Genomic DNA, 17,509 nt, shown 5'->3' on the forward strand with positions numbered 1-17,509 from the left:
GCCTTAATCCGGGCAAGCGCCTACTTCTAAAAAAGGAATCACGTCCACCACAGCCTTATGCCAAGCAAACGGCTTCAATTGAAGAAGAGATCTTACCCACAATTGCCGTTATTTGAGCAAGCGCCTATTATTGAAGAAGGGATCACATCTACCATTGTCTTAATCCGGACAAGCGCCTACTTTTAAAGAAGAAATCACTTCCACCATTGCCTTGATCCGGGCAAGCGCCTACTTCTACTTCGGAACAGTGTTTGCCTTTCTTTGATCGTTGTTCGTTTTCTATTGAGAGCGATTTCTGCAAACCCTCTGGGTTCATGTATTGTAGGGTGCTGTCGATACGATACACCGCTCGGCTATTGTAATGTTTTCAAAGGCGCATTTGCACAATATTCCACGCGGCGTTTCCCATTCAAAAGGAACAACCGCACCCTAGGAAACGCCGTTATCTCCCCATATAAATCGAGTATACGCGCAGCAAAAAGTGCGGTGCGTCTTTTCCTCTGGGAAGCGCCGCGTGTACTTTTGGGCAAATGCGTAAATATTCTTGACCGATGCATTATCCTTTGCAACCATGAACGAGGGCCCAATTCTTCCAGAGTTTTGAGCAGATTCGGTTCTTCACTGTAGGGGAAATCTTCTGTTAAGGACTATTCAGTTTATAAAGAGGACACTTTGTATTGTCGATGTTTTTTAAACCATCAATCTTTTTCGAAATCTGTTTTCTTTCCGTTGAATATATTATCTGATTTTCTAGAAATGAAATCCAAGTATCAGCGAAACAATTCCAATTCAGAAATTTGGGATATTCATAATAATCTCAATTTATTGGATTTTCAATAGCTCCAACCGTTTATATTCCGTTTTAGGGCTGCCACAGGCTCTACTGTTTCTAGATATTTACAAATTATTGACAGTGTGTTTCGTTCCGATCATCAAGAAGATTTTGTTGACATGCCGATTTACAATTTTCTTAAAAACTGTCAATTTTGCTTATAAAAAATTCTGTTGGAAAGCTTATGTTTACGCGAAATTCGAGAAGCTTTGACAATAGGCGCCATTTTGTTAGATTTAAACTGTTTTATCTCTTTAAAAAACTGAGATACACCGGGGCAAGTTGAAATGCGGGGTAAGTTGAAACGGAAGCTGTAATTTAGATCAGCAATAACCGAATGCCCTGATTATTTTTTCCAACAAATTACTCCCCTAAACGCACCTTCTGACTGCTATTCCCGGAAGATTGCAGCTACTAAAAGCAATCCCTGCCATTGTTTATTTTTCGCCCTTTGCAAAATTCGAACTAACTTTTTGACGTACCAATGAAACAGGTCCCAAATTGATGTTTGGAAGTGTTTTTTTCATCAAATTTTCGAGGGAGGTAAGCATTCAATGTTGAATAAACATAATGATTATGAAAAATCGATGAAAGATACGTTTTAATTTTTGTATTTTGGTAATTTGATATTGCTTCGCATTTTCAACCCATCGGGGTAAATAGAAATGCGTGGTGCGGGGCAAGTTGAAACAACGATTCAAAACGTCACACTCGCAATTAACCAGAATTCAACATGGTTCGTAAATACATTTGAAATACAAAATAGATCTTTATCTCGATTATGAATAGAAACCATCCAAAATTTTGAGCAGATTCACAACTCAACTCTGGACAAAAAAATCCTTCTTATATTGGCTAAGTGCTTTCCATATTCTGACCACAATCATATCTTTATTCAGAGCCTCCTTAAAGTGAAAACCGCTCTGTGTTCTAAGCAGAATCTGCTCAATATTCAAATCAGGTTACATAATTCTTGCATTCAAATTCTCTTTGAATCTCCTATGGGTTCAGAGTAAAAAACCGGATCATTCAATCTGGGCAGAGACTTTTCTGGATTTTCAACAAAATCTTTTCTGAAAACGCAGCAGAATTCTGGATTTCGAAATTTTGGATAGAATTATAATTGGGTTCTTCAAACATGATTTCTGAAGGACCTTCAAAAGCTACAAATTTAATGTCGTCAAAGAATTTCAGTATACATTTATCTAATAGTTACGGATCCTATTCAAACTTTCAGCTGAATAAAAAAAATCCTCCACAAGAACCGTCTTTCCATAAATTTCATCAAAACTTCTTTTCAGATATTCTGAAGTTTTCCAAAGCTTCTCCGGGAGTTACAAGTTGTTCCGGGAAAATTATTTTTTCCTTAACTTTCCAAGATCAGATCAAATTTTTGTTTATATTAGTGCTGTCCAATAAGCAGCTCGAAGTAGCTCGAAGTTGTTCCCGTCCTGCTCGTTCTTTTTTGTCGACAAATGAACATGAGCAGGACAGGGCGAAACTTCGAGCTACTTCAAGCTCTCATTGGACAGTACTATTAGGTGCACTACGAACCGGATGGTTGTTAATTTGACAAAATATTCTATAATACCATTTTTACAGGTCAAGGAAAGAAGCGCACCCCATTTTATTTATTCCGTGTATAGTAGAAAATCGAAAATTTGTTTTCAATAAAATGAAATATCTGCAGTTATCAGACGTCGCAACTCATTTCTGATTAGTGCGCATGATAGTACATCCATGCGTGCATGATGCGCGCTACTAATGAAATATTTCAAATTGTCGCGACTCGCGTCGCAGCGCGTGTGCTCAATCGCGCGGTCCGGTTTGGTGGCGGCCCGACAATATATTTAGAAAAACATGAAGCTTGAGCTGTCACACGACCCGCTTAAGAATTCTTCGTTTCGATGAACCGTCTCTTTTCTTCAAACTTGCTTTAGCCACTTTCTTCAAATCAGCTTACATTCAACTTAGAACTCCACACTGACTCCGACGTGGCTTATGCTGTTTAATGACAAAAACATGATAGAGACGGCAATCAGCGTTTGTAAAATACTTGATAAGACCCATCTTAGTTCACGCTTTGCCCAGAAAACACAAAAGCCATTAAACAGATAATCAAATATGAACAAATTCGAATGTTTCATGGTAGGACGGTATTTGTCATTACACAAACAGGATCACTTTCAAATTTACTTTGAAAGCAACTGTGTCCAATGATGCGCGTAAGTGCTGCTATTTGCTTTTCCTTTTAACGCCACAACTTTAAAATTTCACATTTTTTTGCTCGGACCTTACCTTCCATTTGACGCAAGTCAAAGCTTTTTCATCCCACATCATCAGTTGCTCGTCAGACCATTTCAATCGTGAAAGACTTTCACCTGTGGCTGAATAATTTTTCGTTTTTCCAATTTTCGTTTTAAATCTCTCCAACGAACAGTTCTTTTTTTTGTATTTTTTTTCTATGTTTCTTCTACCAATAATCAAAACAAAACAATTTCGGTTGTCGATTACCACCAACACTACTAAACCATGCACCACCATTTTCTTCTCGACTTGCCTCCTCAACTGCCGTGTTGTCAACTCGAGTTTCCTACTAAATCCTACAATTTCAGCTTTTGTTTCTTTTAACTACAATTTTTGCTCCATGAATTTCCAGTGTGTTCACTTGTGTATGTATGTTTGCTCACGTGCGCTCTCTCGCTCTCTCTATCTCTCTTCTTTACTTTTGTTTTCTTCTGATGCACCTTCACGTTCCTCTTTCTCTCTCAGCGAAAATCTATTTGGCCCCACATCCCCGCCGGCGGTACGCGACCGGCGGCGGCGGTGCAGGTGGTGATCGGCGGGGACCGGCGCCGTTGCCGTTTGGCCGTGCTTTACTTGTGGTTGACGAAGTCGTACTGCGTCGCCGTGTTGCTGAAGCTCCCGTTGCGGCTACCGTGGAAGTGCACGTTCTGCCACTTGTTGTCCTTTTTGTGCCATACCCGGGTCTCCTCGGTTTGCACCGTGTGCGGATGGCCCTGCTTGTCGACGTACTGCGTTAGCCGGACGTACGCGATGCAGGCCGTGTCCTCGCCGAAGATGTGCACGTGCGGGTTCAGGATCGTCGTGTTGATGGCCTTATTGCTCTTGCCGAGCACGTTCTCGAAGTTAAACTTGTGAAAGTCCATGCCCTCGATCAGGTTGCCCAGGGCTTCCGGCTCGAACGAGGTTAGGTGCGGATCGCAGATTTTGGTGTAGGTTTCAAAGTCGCCATTGTTGATGGCTTCGATAAGCTGCTCGGTGATTTTGATGATCTCCTGCCGGCGGGCCTTGCAGTCATCGTCCTCGACCGTGGTCGAGGAGGAGTCCGTGGACTCTTTGACCTGCGAGCCGTCGCCCTTTTTGGCCATTATGCTCTTGCTGGAGAAGTTCCTGGTGGCGAGCATCGTAGTGAGGATAGCACCTTTGAGCTTGCGCCGGGCGTTGAACTTCTTCAAGCAGTCTACGGTCTCCTGTCGGTGCACAACCGATGCGACGCGTTCGCGCTGGCAGATCCAAGGGTGTTTGAGGGCTTCGGCTGCCGTAATCCGTTTGTACGGGTTAACTGTTAACATTTGGTTGATTAGGTTTTTCGCTTCCGGCGTTACGGTATCCCACTCGGGTGACGGGTAATCGTACGTTCCGGCTTTGATCTGCACGTACAATCGGTGCTGATCTTCGTCCCAGAACGGCGGATAACCTACTAGCAGAATGTAAAGGATAACACCGCAAGCCCAAATGTCGACCGCTTTCCCGTATGGCTCCTTCTTCAGCACTTCTGGCGAGAGGTAACCGGGCGTTCCGGCAAAACCGAACCATGCCTGTTGGTCTCCTTGGACTTCGATCGCTAGACCGAAATCAGCCAACTTGACGGCTGCACCCTTGGCCTTACTAGCTAGCAGTAGATTCTCCGGTTTCAGATCCCGATGCACGACCCCATTCTGATGGCAGTGATTAACTGATTCCAGGATCTGCTGTATACAGTGCGACGCGTCCGCTTCTGAATAGAACTCCCGGGCAACAATATCCTCAAATAGCTCACCACCGGTCACCAAATCGAACACTAAATAGTGGTAGTTCTCCTCCTGAATGCTGTCGTGCAGCCTGACTATGTTCGGGTGCTGCAGCTTACGGCATATCCGGGCTTCCCGTTCCAACTTTTGAAAATCTCGTGACGTTAGTTTCTTTGTGTTGATGATCTTGGCCGCAAATTCAAATCCCGTCGACTTCTGTACGCATCGTTTCACAATCGAGAACGCACCCTTGCCCAGCTCCTCCTTGATCTCGTAGTTGTCCGAAAACCGGGTACAAGCTGGCTGGGCAGCCATCTCGTTCACTAAGCTGGCGAGAATTTTGCCGCCTAAGTACTAACCGAACCACCCCCGAGAGACAAACAATCAACCTTTGGAAAAAAAATCCAATCACCCACTAATCACGTTTCCCGCACTCGTATCTTCAAGAGCCGCCTGCCCGCGTTTGCAATTACGAAGCTCTGCCTGGCGGGCGCAAAGTCACGAACCACTTGGTGCTCGCACACGTGTGTTCAACTTTTTTTTTTATTATCGCTGCTATTCCTCTCGGCGATAGGAATTTCTCGTCGCAGGAGATGATGAGTTAATCGGCGTCGCCTACGTCGTTATCGTGGTGATCGTAGTCGTAGCAACGGTGGTGGGAAGCGCAGCAAGCCTTGTTGAGGTCGTTACAGCATTTCTCATATTTCCACCGCAACCGGGGCTCACTTGGTGCTGGCTGGCGTTCCGTAGTCGAAACTCGGCGTCCGGCGGCCGTTCCGTCCTGTTGGGGGAAAAGAGTGGAAAAGGGAGAGAAATTAGATATCTTTTTGACCTTTGGGCTGTGGGTGGGGGGGTTTGCCTTCGATTTCGGGTTAATGCGCGCGGGTTTAGTTTTTGTTTATCATCGGGACACAGACAATATGATTATGGGGATTTACTGTAAATTGAGTTTCGCTGAGCCAATCACCAAGCAAGGGGGAGCAGACACCAAGGGAACCAAAAGGTGGAAGGAGGTTTATCTACCCTGGCTACTGCTGCTGCCACCGCACCGCTGATGGAGTGGGTGCTGCTCGATGGGGGTCGAGTCGAGTGGCATGCTTCTTCCGAGAAATGTGGTACCTTCGAATTGGGGCTCTCTACTACTAAGTATTTGTTGCTGGACTCCGTTCGCTCCGGTAGAGTCGAACCGAGTCGAGAGTGAGAAAGATAATCCGTTTTTATTGCGCTTTCCGGGATGGTATTTTATTCGCTCCGGGGATCAATGTTCCGTAAGTGAGTGGCACCGAAGGAACGTGACGGCGTGACGCCGACTGGTCTGGATTGATCCTGATTGAAATACTATTCCGTTTAAGCTGTTCGGTCTGAATACAGTCTGTATCGTAGTTTGTAAAAAATGTAGAAATTATTCTGTCTTTAATCTCTAACGTTGGGGAATATCGATTTTGTAAAGAAATAATATATGGATTTCGATTAGATTTGACTTATATTAGAGTAGTAGTCAATGGGATTCGGATTTCGTATAGGATAGGATTATGATTAAATTTGAATTCGAGTGGATTTAAATAAAAATAGTTAATAAATTAAACTTTGGTCACATTCAAATTTAATTTGTACTTGATTGCGATTCGATCGTATTTGGAGGGTAGAATGGAGCAAGATAGGCAGCCCAAGGCGAATCTCAATGTCTCAAAACAAAAACATTTTCATTTAACTGTTCAACATGGATTCATAAAAATAGCTCGAAACGAAAGTTCCACTTTTTGGCTCATTTTGCGACATTAAACTAAAGTCTATTTTTCTGTCGATCGAAAAATGCCGGAGTAAGATGAGTCAAATAGCGGGGCAAATTGAGTTATCTTTGTATTCTGTAATTAATATTGTTTTTATCACATATCACAGATAGGTTTATTGCTAGTAATTTTATTGAATAAAAAGGGAGTTTCTAGATTTTGATGCAAACATGTCGTCCGTGTATTGCTTTCAAAGATACAAAGTATTGTTCAAAGATACACTCAAAATGATTATATCAGCTCTGAAAAAAACTAATTTGTTGGATACGAAGTCTGCAGTTCAGTATGTGCTGAACCATCTTGCCCCATTTGCAAGTTCATGTTAGAATGTCTAATTTTCGATCAAATTTATTTATGTCAAAGCGGTTAATACAACATCCCCTTCATTACACATGACACTTTCACTATATTACAAAAAAATGTTTAAAATTCACATTGCACACGTTTTATAGGAAGTATGTTTCGCATAAGAAACATAGCTGAAAAATATTTTACCTTGTCATACTCTACCAAAATGAAATTTTATCCTCAAATCGAGTGACAATAAAGTAGAACCAAATTATTCTTCTTAAAAAGCCATGACTCTGCGTCAAAATGTAAACGATGCTCAAAACCGACCCTGACCCAGTGACCCATCTTACCCCGTGACCCATCTTGCCCCACCTTACTGTCTGATTTTAATTAATTTTATTATGTTCTTTGATATAATTTCGATTGAATTTCGATGTACACAGGATTCTGTTTTTACACCCCCGACCCCGACCCCGATCAGTTTTTGCCTTGAAAAGGCAAAATACGTTAACAGAACCAGTAATTTCTAGTCGAAAAGGCTTACAAAATTCTTGACAGGTACTCAGAAATGATTCATAAGAAATCACGGGCGGTGAATGTTATTTCCTGAAAATCATTGTGGTTTGCGGTATTTTTCAGAAAAATAAAAAGAACGGCTAAATTTTTCAAATTTTTTTGGGGTGACAAAATCAGGTCGAAAATGCGACTAGTAAATAAAAGTGAGGAACATAGAAATGGTAAGATACAACAACTTTTAAAAAATATATGTATAATGAATTCAACTAAATACGCGCTGGATTCAAAATATATTATTTATATTTTGAATCCGGAAGTTTGATTATGATACCATTATCCATTTGATAAACGGTAGCATAACCAGGCTTACTGTTAGTGATAGTGACCTCGGAGTGGACATGAAATACCAGGCACTCTGAAATGGGTTACTGGAGCTGCAGTAGAGCTAGCACTTTCTAACTCCCGGATTAAATCTGACTGTTTTAACAGACAGCTTTCTTCCATAACATCACTGCCAGACAGTGGGGGTTAGTTTGTACACACACACACACACACACACACAGGATTCTGTTTTTACACGATTTTTTTTCGCTCGTATTTTTGATCATGTGACTTCAGCTTACCACCAAAATCTTCGCTACATGTCGATTGAATTTAATTTGCCTCGGATATAGATCGTTTAAAAAAAATCTGATATTAAGATTGATTTCTTACGACGGTAGCAGTCTTAATAAGTAGCAAATAAATTAAATAAATTAACCGAAACGTCTGATGCAGGAGCAACAAAGTATTTGCTACTTATTAAGACTGCTATCGCCGAAATAAATCAATCTTAATAGCAAAACTTCAGTCGTCAACCCTCAGATAAGGAAATTATTTGAATTGAATTAGAATGGGATTTGGATTGGGGTTTAAACTGAGGTTGGATGGGATTTAAGTTGGATTTGTATTGGAATTTGAATTGAGATTCAATTGGTATTTAGATTGGTATTTGAAATTGAGTTTGGATTGGATTCGGATTGGGATAGGATTGGATTTGGATTGGATTAGGATTGAATTCAGATTGGATTGATTTTGGGATAGAGTTTGGATTGAATTCAGATTAGATTAGGATCAGATTTGGATTGAATTGGGATCGGGTTAGGATAGGATTCGGATTGGGTTCGGAATTGGAATGGATTTTGATATGATTTGAATAGTATTAGGATCGGACATGAATTGAATTGAATTTGGATTGGATTTGGATTGGGATTAAATTTGGATTGGATTTTGATTAGGATGTGGATCGAATTTGGATGTGTATCAAATTTGGATTGGTTTTGGATTAGATTTAAGTTGGATTTGGATTGGGATTAAATTTGGATTGGATTTGGATTATTTTTGGAAGGGATTTGGATTGGATTAGATTTAAATTGGATTTGTATTGGATTTGAATGTGGATCGAATTTGGATTCGATTTGTATTGAATTTGGATTGAATTTGGAGTTGATTTGGATTGGAATTGGATTTGGATTGTATTTGGATAGGATTTGGATTTGATTTGGTTTAGATTAGGATTTGGACTGGATTTGGATTAGATTGGATTTGGATTGGATTTGGATTGGATTTGGATTGGATTTGGTTTGGATTTGAATTGGACTTTAATTTTTTTTTTTTTTTTTTTTTTAGGGTGTGGATCGAATTTGGATTAGATTCGGATTGAATTTGGATTGGACTTGGATTAGATTTGGATTGGATTTGGATTAGATTTGGGGATTTGGATTGGGAATTAATTTGGATTGGATTTGGATTATTTTTGGAAAGGATTTGGATTGGATTTGATTTAAATTGGATTTGTATTGGATTTGGATGTGGATCGAATTTGGATTCGATTTGGATTCAATTTGGATTGGATTTGAAGTTGATTTGGATTGGAATTGGATTTGATTTGGTTTGGATTTGAATTGGATTTGGACTGGATTTGGATTGGAATGGAATTTTGATTGGATTTGGATCAGATTTGGGATGAATTTGAACTGGATTTTAATTAGGATGTGGATCGAATTTGGATTAGATTCGGAGTAGATTTGGAATGGATTTGGATTAGATTTGGATTGGATTTGGATTGGGAATTAATTTGGATTGGATTTGGATTATTTTTGGAAAGGATTTGGATTGGATTTGATTTAAATTGGATTTGTATTGGATTTGGATGTGGATCGAATTTGTATTCGATTTGGAATGAATTTGGATTGGATTTGGAGTGGATTTGGATTGGAATTGGATTTGGATTGTATTTGGGTAGGATTTAAATTTGATTTGGGTTGGATTTGGATTGGATTTGGACTCGATTTGGATCGGATTTGGATTGGATTGGATTTGGATTGAATTTGAATTGGATTTGGATTGGATTTGAATTGGATTTGGATTTGGATTAGATTTGAATTGGATTTGGAATGGATTTGGATTGGATTCGGATTGGATTGGATTTAAATTGGATTTGGATTGGATTTGATTTGGATTAGGATTGGATTTGAAGTGGGTTTGGATTGGGATTGGATTTGGATTGGATTTGGATTGCATTTGGATTGGATTGGATTTTGATTAGGATGTGGATTGGATTTGGATTGGATTTAGATTGCATTTGGATTGGATTGGATTTGGATTGGATTTGGATTGAATTTGCTCGGATTGGATTTTGATTGGATTTGGATTGGATTTGGATTGGATTTGGATTGGATTTGGATTGGATTTAGATTGGATTTGAATTGAATTTGGATTGGATTTGGATTGGATTGGATTTTGATTAGGATGTGGATTCGATTTGGATTGGATTCAGATTGCATTTGGAATGGATTTGGATTGGATTTGGAGTGGGTTTAAATTGGGATTGGATTGGATTTGGATTGGATTAGGATTGGATTCGGATTGGATTTGGATTGGATTGAATTTTGATTAGGATGTGGATGGAATTTGGATTGGATTTGGATTGGATTCGGATTGGATTTGGATTGTTTTTGGATTGGATTTGGATTGGATTTGGATTGGATTTAAATTGGATTTGGATTGGATTTGGATTGGATTTGGATTGGATTTGATTTTGATTAGGATGTTGATCGAATTTGGATTGGATTTGGATTGGATTTGCATTAGATTTGGATTGGATTAGGATTGGATTTGGATTTGATCTGGATTGGAGTAGGATGGGATTAGGATTGGATTTGAATTGGATTTGGATTGGATTGGATTTAAACTGGATTTGGATTATATTTGATTTGGATTAGGATTGGATTTGAAGTGGGTTTGGATTGGGACTGGATTTGGATTGGATTGGGATTTCATTTGGATTGCTTTTGAATTGGATTGGATTTTGATTAGGATGTGGATTGGATTTGGATTGGATTTAGATTGCATTAGGATTGGATTGGATTTGGAGTGGGTTTGAATTGGGATTGGATAAGGATTGGATTTCAATTGGATTGGATCAGATTTAAAATGGTTTGGATTGGATTTGATCTGGATTAGGAGTGGGTTTGGATTGGGATTGGATTTTGATTGGATTTCGATTGGATTTGGATTGGATTTGGATTGAATTTGGATTGGATTTGGATTGGATTTGGATTGGATTTGGATTGGATTTGGATTGGATTTGGATTGAATTTGGATTGGATTTGGATTGGATTTGGATTGGATTTGAATTGAATTTGGATTGGATTAGGATTGAATTTGGATTGGATTTGGACTGGATTTGGATTGGATTTGGATTGGATTTGGATTGAATTTGGATTGGATTTGGAGTGGGTTTGGATTGGATTTCGATTGGATTTGGATTGGATTTGGATTGGATTTGGATTGGATTTGGATTGGATTTGGATTGAATTTGGATTGGATTTGGATTTGATTTGGATTAGGATTGGATTTGAAGTGGGTTTGGATTGGGATTGGATTTGGATTGGATTTGGATTGGATTCGGATTGTATTTGGATTGAATTGGATTTTGATTAGGGTGTGGATTGCATTTGGATTGGATTTGGATTGGATTAGGATTGGATTTGGAGTGGGTTTGGATTGGGATTGGATTTGGATTGGATTTGGATTGGATTGGATTTTGATTAGGATGTGGATCGAATTTGGATTGGATCTGGATTGGATTTGGATTGGATTTGGATTGGATTTGGATTGGATTTGGATTGGATTTGGATTGGATTTGGATTGGATTTGGATTGGATTTGGATTGGATTTGGATTGGATTTGGATTGGATTTGGATTAGGATTGGATTAGGTTTGGATTGGTTTGATTGATTTGGATTGGTTTGGATTGGTTTGGATTGGTTTGGATTGGTTTGGATTGGTTTGGATTGGTTTGGATTGGTTTGGATTGGTTTGGATTGATTTGGATTGGTTTGGATTGGATTTGATTGGTTTGGATTGGTTTGGATTGGATTTGGATTGATTTGGATTGGATTTGATTGCATTTGGATTGGTTTGGATTGGTTTGGATTGGTTTGGATTGGTTTGGATTGGTTTGGATTGGATTTGGATTGGATTTGGATTAGATTTGGATTGGATTTGGATTGGATTTGGATTGGATTTGGATTGGATTGGATTTGGATTGGATTTGGTTTGGATTTGATTTTGATTAGGATGTTGATCGAATTTGGATTGGATTTGGATTGGATCTGAATTGGATATGGATTGGATTAGGATTGGATTTGGATTTGATCTGGATTGGATTAGGATGGGATTAGGATTGGATTTGGAGTGGGTTTGGATTGGGATTGGATTTGGATTGTATTTGGTTTGGATTCGGATTGGATTTGATTTCATTTGGATTGGATCAGATTTAAATTGGATTTGGATTGGATTTGGATTGGATTTGGATTGGATTTAGATTGCATTTGGATTGGATTGGATTTGGATTGGATTTGGAGTGGGTTTGAATTGGGATTGGATTTGGATTGGATTTCAATTGGATTGGATCAGATTTAAATTGGATTTGGATTGGATTTGGATTGGATTTGGATTGGATTTGGAATGCATTTGGATTGGATTGGATTTTGGGTAGGATGTGGATTGCATTTGGATTGGATTGGATTTGGATTGGATTCGGATTGTATGTGGATTGGATTGAATTTTGATTAGGATGTGGATGGAATTTGGATTGGATTTGGATTGGATTAGGATTGGATTTGGAGTGGGTTTGGATTGGGATTGGATTTGGGTTGGATTTGGATTGGATTGGATTTTGATTAGGATGTGGATCGAATTTGGATTGGATCTGGATAGGATTGGGATTGTTTTTGGATTTTATTTGGATTGGATTTAGATTGGATTCGGATTGGATTTGGATTGGATTTGAATTGGATTTGGATTGGATTTGGATTGGATTTGGATTGGATTTGGATTGGATTTGGATTGGATTTGGATTGGATTTGGATTGGATTTGGATTGGATTTGGATTGGATTGGATTTTGATTAGGATGTGGATGGAATTTGGGTTGGATTTGGATTGGATTTGAATTGGATTTGGATTGGATTTGGAGTGGGTTTCGATTGGGATTGGTTTTGGATTGTACTTGGATTGGATTTGGATTTGATTCGGATTGGATTTGGATTGGATTTGGATTTGGATTGGATTTGGATTGGATTTGGATTGGATTTGGATTGGATTTGGATTGGATTTGGATTGGATTTGGATTGGATTTGGATTGGAATTGTTTTGGATTGGATTTGCATTGGATTTGGATTGTATTTGGATTGGATTTGGATTGGATTTGGATTGGGTTTAGACTGAATTTGGATTTGATTTTGATTGGATTTTTGTTGGATTTGAATTAGATTTGGATCAGATTTAGATCTGATTTTGAATTGGTATCGAGTTAAAATGGATTTGAATTTAATTTGTATTGTATTTGGATTGGATTTGAATTGGATTACGATTTGATCTGGATTGGATTTGGATTGGATTAGGATTTGATTTGGAGTAGGTCTGGATTGGGATTGGATTTGGATTGTATTTGGATTTGAATTGGATTGGATTTGATTTCAATTGGATTGGATCAGATTTAAATTGAATTTGGATTGGATTTGGATGTGGATCGAATTGGGATTGGATTTGGATTGTATTTGGATTGGATTTGATTTCAATTGGATTGGATCATATTTTAATTGAATTTGGATTGGATTTGGATTGGATCTGGATTGGATTGGATTTGGATTGGATTTGGATTGGATTAGGATTGGATTTGCATTAGATTTGGATTGGATTTGTTTTGGATTGGATTTTGCATTGGATTTGGATTGGATTTGGATTGAATTTTGCTCGGATTGGATTTTGATTGGATTTGGATTGGATTTGGATTGGATTTTTGTTGGATTTGAATTAGATTTGGATCAGATTTAGATCTGGTTTTGAATTAGAATCGAATTAAATTGGATTTGAATTTAATTTGTATTGCATTTGGATTGGATTTAAATTGGATTTGGATAGCATTTGGATTTTTTTGGCTTTATTATCGAGACTTTCAGCCCGAGGCTGGCTCGTCTCGTGCTGGCTCGTCTCGTCATTTGGATTTAATTTGGATTGAATTTAAATCGGATTTGGATTTGGTTTGGAATTGGAATGGATTTTGATAGGATTTGGATTGAAATAGGATTGGATTCGGATTAGATTTGATTTGGATTGAATCTGATTTTAAATTGGAATCGAGTTGGATTGGACTTGATTAAATTTTTACTGCATTAGGATTGGAAATTAATTGGATTTGTATCGGATTTGGATTGAATTTGGAATTGGATTGAATTTGGATCGGATTTGAATTGGGTTTAGATCGCATTCGGATCTGATTTTGAATTGGAATCAAGTTGGATTGGATTTGAATACAATTTGTGATTAAATTTGAATTGGATTTAAATCGCATTTGGTTTTAATTTGGATTAGATTGGAATCGGATTTGGATTTGGTTTGGAATTGGAATGGATTTTGATAGGATTTGGATTGGAATTGGATCGGATTTAAATTGGTTTTGATTTGGAATGGATTTGGATTTTATTTGGAATTGGATTTGATTTGGATTCGGATCGAAATCGTATTGCATTTGGATTGGATGGGATTTGGATTTTCAGGCCGAATGGTAGTTAGGCAGTTCTTCCTTATGGCTTCTTCCTTCTTTGTTCTTCGCTGTTTCTTCTTTTTTCTTCGTTCTCCTTTTTTTCTTCTTCATTCTTTTTTCTTTTGTATTCTTAATTTTTCTTCTTTCTTCCTGAGTGTTCCTTCTTCCATCTTCTTTATTTCTTCTTTCTTTTTTATTTTATCTTCCTTCTCCCTTCTTCCTTTTACCTTCTTCATTCTTACTTCTGTCTTCTTCATTTTTTCTTCCTTCTTCTTTTTTTATCTCTCTTCGTTCTTCTTCCTTCTTTCCTATTTCTTATTCCTACTTCTTCCTTCCTCCTTCTTCCTTCTCCTTTTTTCTTAATTTCTCTTCTTCTTAATTTCTTCTTTCTTCTTTATTTTATCTTCCTTCTCTCTCCTTCCTTTTGCCTTCTTCATTCTTACTTCTGTCTTCTTCATTTTTTCTTCCTTCTTCTTTTTTTTTTCTCTCTTTGTTCTTCTTCCTTTTTTTTTTTTTTTTTTTTTTTGAAAATCGTAGTTTGCTGCGCTGCGACGCAGACGTTTTTTTTCACGCGTCAGATTTTTTTTCGATTTGACAACAGCGGAAAACCAAAATTTCGGCCGAGTACCAACACATGAAGAGATATGGCTTGGCTTGAAGATGGTCGAAATTGCTGCCGCTGCAACCCCCGTCGACCGGACATCCTGACGAGTCACCAACCCACGATCATGTATTTCTACAGGATACGACGAAATTCAAGGAAATAGAGCGGGCGAATCAAGAATGATCTGAAGGCTGTGAAATATTAGTGAATCCTATTCGTCGTGGCCTGAATTCGAGCGTGATCGTGGTTGCCACTGTTTCTAAGGGCCGATTGAGACATTTGCACGTTTTCTCGGTGCAGATTATTAAGTATAATTTTTATCTATGTTTTAAATATTTTCTTTCGTATTTAGTATTCTATTTTGATATGCACATATGTAAATATCTCGTTCTTAGAACATTGGAAAGAGATGATCCTGCTCAGTGTTGTAAAATGTCATTTGCATTCGTTTGTATAAGTTTCCCAGAATATGTGGCAGAAGGTAGCTATCAATTCATGTTGTATGACGAACTCATAGCGGTTAAATGGGCCTACAACTTTGTCTAACGAGACTTTGCTGTAAATATGTAATCTGGGGCGTGGGAGGCAAAATGTCATTCAAATGACATTATGTCAAATGACACGTGACATTTTGGAGAGTTTTCACTCTCCAGCCTTTGATGTTATACTTAGAGCAATGTACCCTTGGACAAAAATATAACCCTACTCAAGCGTTATGAGTACATTCAAAATTATGGAAGAAATTTTGCTTCTAAAGAAAGTTATGAGCAAATTAGTCAAATGACATGCAGATGACATTTTACAAGCCTGATCCTGATTACTCATGCATCTGTATTCATATAGGTACATTTATGAGAAAGTAGACCAATCACGAGTTGATTTCGATTCCACAATCACATATATAGCTATCTCTTCTATTTATATTCTTCCTGGTAGGAAACATATTTTAGTTTACATTTCCCATAGTTGATCCATTGCCTCCGTTATTTCTTTTTTTTTTCTGAAATAACCTAAAATTAGAGTCTTATAAGAACTCATCAGTTTTTATATCCGGAAATTTTTCATACTGGACAATAATTTTACAATATTACAATATTAAATTAAGATTAGGTACTTCATTTAAAATCAGGGTTGTTTAGGTTTGAATTTAGGACGACTTAAGTTTAGAAACAAACACATTTTGCGTCCAGTTTATTTTGAAATGTTTGCGCAAGTTTTCAATTTTATATAAATATTTTTTTAGGTTTTTTAGGTTTCAATATATCTCTATTTCTATATTAGGACACATCCAAACTTCTAAACTTTTTTAGTGAATTCTCCCTTACTCGATATTGAACGGATTATCGAGTGATCGAGATCGCGTACGAGGGGCAAAAAATTGAAAATGGTAACAGAAACCTATAAGGCTAACTAGCATTTACACCAAGGTAGAGAAAAAAAATTTAATAATCATAAATAAATGATCAAGTGCTCATAATTTAGCTTGGATGAGTGAAGAACTAATGACAGAGGTTAACTTTTGTTTTGTGAATTAAAATCAATAATCGGTTGATCATTTACCATGATATATTTTCTTTTCATTCATCTTCATCTATGAATTTGTATAAAAATTGTATCAACAAAAATCTTTATTGGGAACTACTGATGAACTTTGGGGTCGTTCAGGGGATGAGTGGGTTAAACATGTTGTGACAGTACATATACCAGGACCAGGGCCGGATTTATGGAGGGCTGGGGGTTATGGCCCTGAGCCCCACAAATCTTATGTACCAAAACCCACCTTTTTGTACATTTTGGGGCCCCACATACCGACTTAGTTTTTCAAGAATCATACACTTTCAAATTATTTTGATCTTTTCCCTTGTGAGCTGGTCAATTAAACGTAATAGCAAAATAATAAATACGGACGCGCAATGGCTTTGTTATTTGATAAGCGACTTTGATTGACACTGAAGGTTAAAAATCGCATTTCAAATTATCTATCCAGCAATAAAATACGTAAGAGTTACAAACGTTTGATTTACAAAATTATTTTGAGTTCCGGTACATATATAACAATACAATTACTTGTCATTAAGCGCAATAGAAAATGATTGAAACTAAAACATATACCAACATAGAATATCTTTCTCTAAAGTTTCGTGGAACTAAAGTGAGTGCTTCGGTAATCGATCATGAAAGTACACCAGTAAATTCCATTCAATTTTGAAACAAGGCATGTGAAATTTCATACGTAGCTAGCAAGGTCTACTGATTAATTAATATTGAGTGTCTTATGCAAAATGTTACAGAGTTGAGACTTCACTATTCCATTCTAATATTCGGGATAAACCGTTCCAGTTTTGAGTTAA

General features: G+C 37.9%; 1 protein-coding gene across 4 annotated transcripts in view; it reads right to left on the minus strand.

Annotated features, from left to right (window-relative positions):
- Positions 1 to 3,243: 3,243 nt before the first annotated feature.
- The window catches only part of LOC134207863 (calcium/calmodulin-dependent protein kinase type II alpha chain), a 186,871-nt gene continuing 172,605 nt past the window's right edge, over positions 3,244 to 17,509 (minus strand). For all 4 annotated transcript variants that reach the window (XM_062683815.1, XM_062683818.1, XM_062683817.1 and 1 more), the window contains one exon: positions 3,244 to 5,647. In XM_062683815.1, the coding sequence (XP_062539799.1) occupies positions 3,709 to 5,181 (1,473 nt within the window). In that variant the 5' untranslated portion in view covers positions 5,182 to 5,647 and the 3' untranslated portion in view covers positions 3,244 to 3,708. The remainder of the gene's footprint in view (positions 5,648 to 17,509) is intronic.

The sequence above is a fragment of the Armigeres subalbatus genome, chromosome 1, assembly GCF_024139115.2.
Source record: "Armigeres subalbatus isolate Guangzhou_Male chromosome 1, GZ_Asu_2, whole genome shotgun sequence".
Lineage (NCBI taxonomy): Eukaryota > Metazoa > Arthropoda > Insecta > Diptera > Culicidae > Armigeres > Armigeres subalbatus.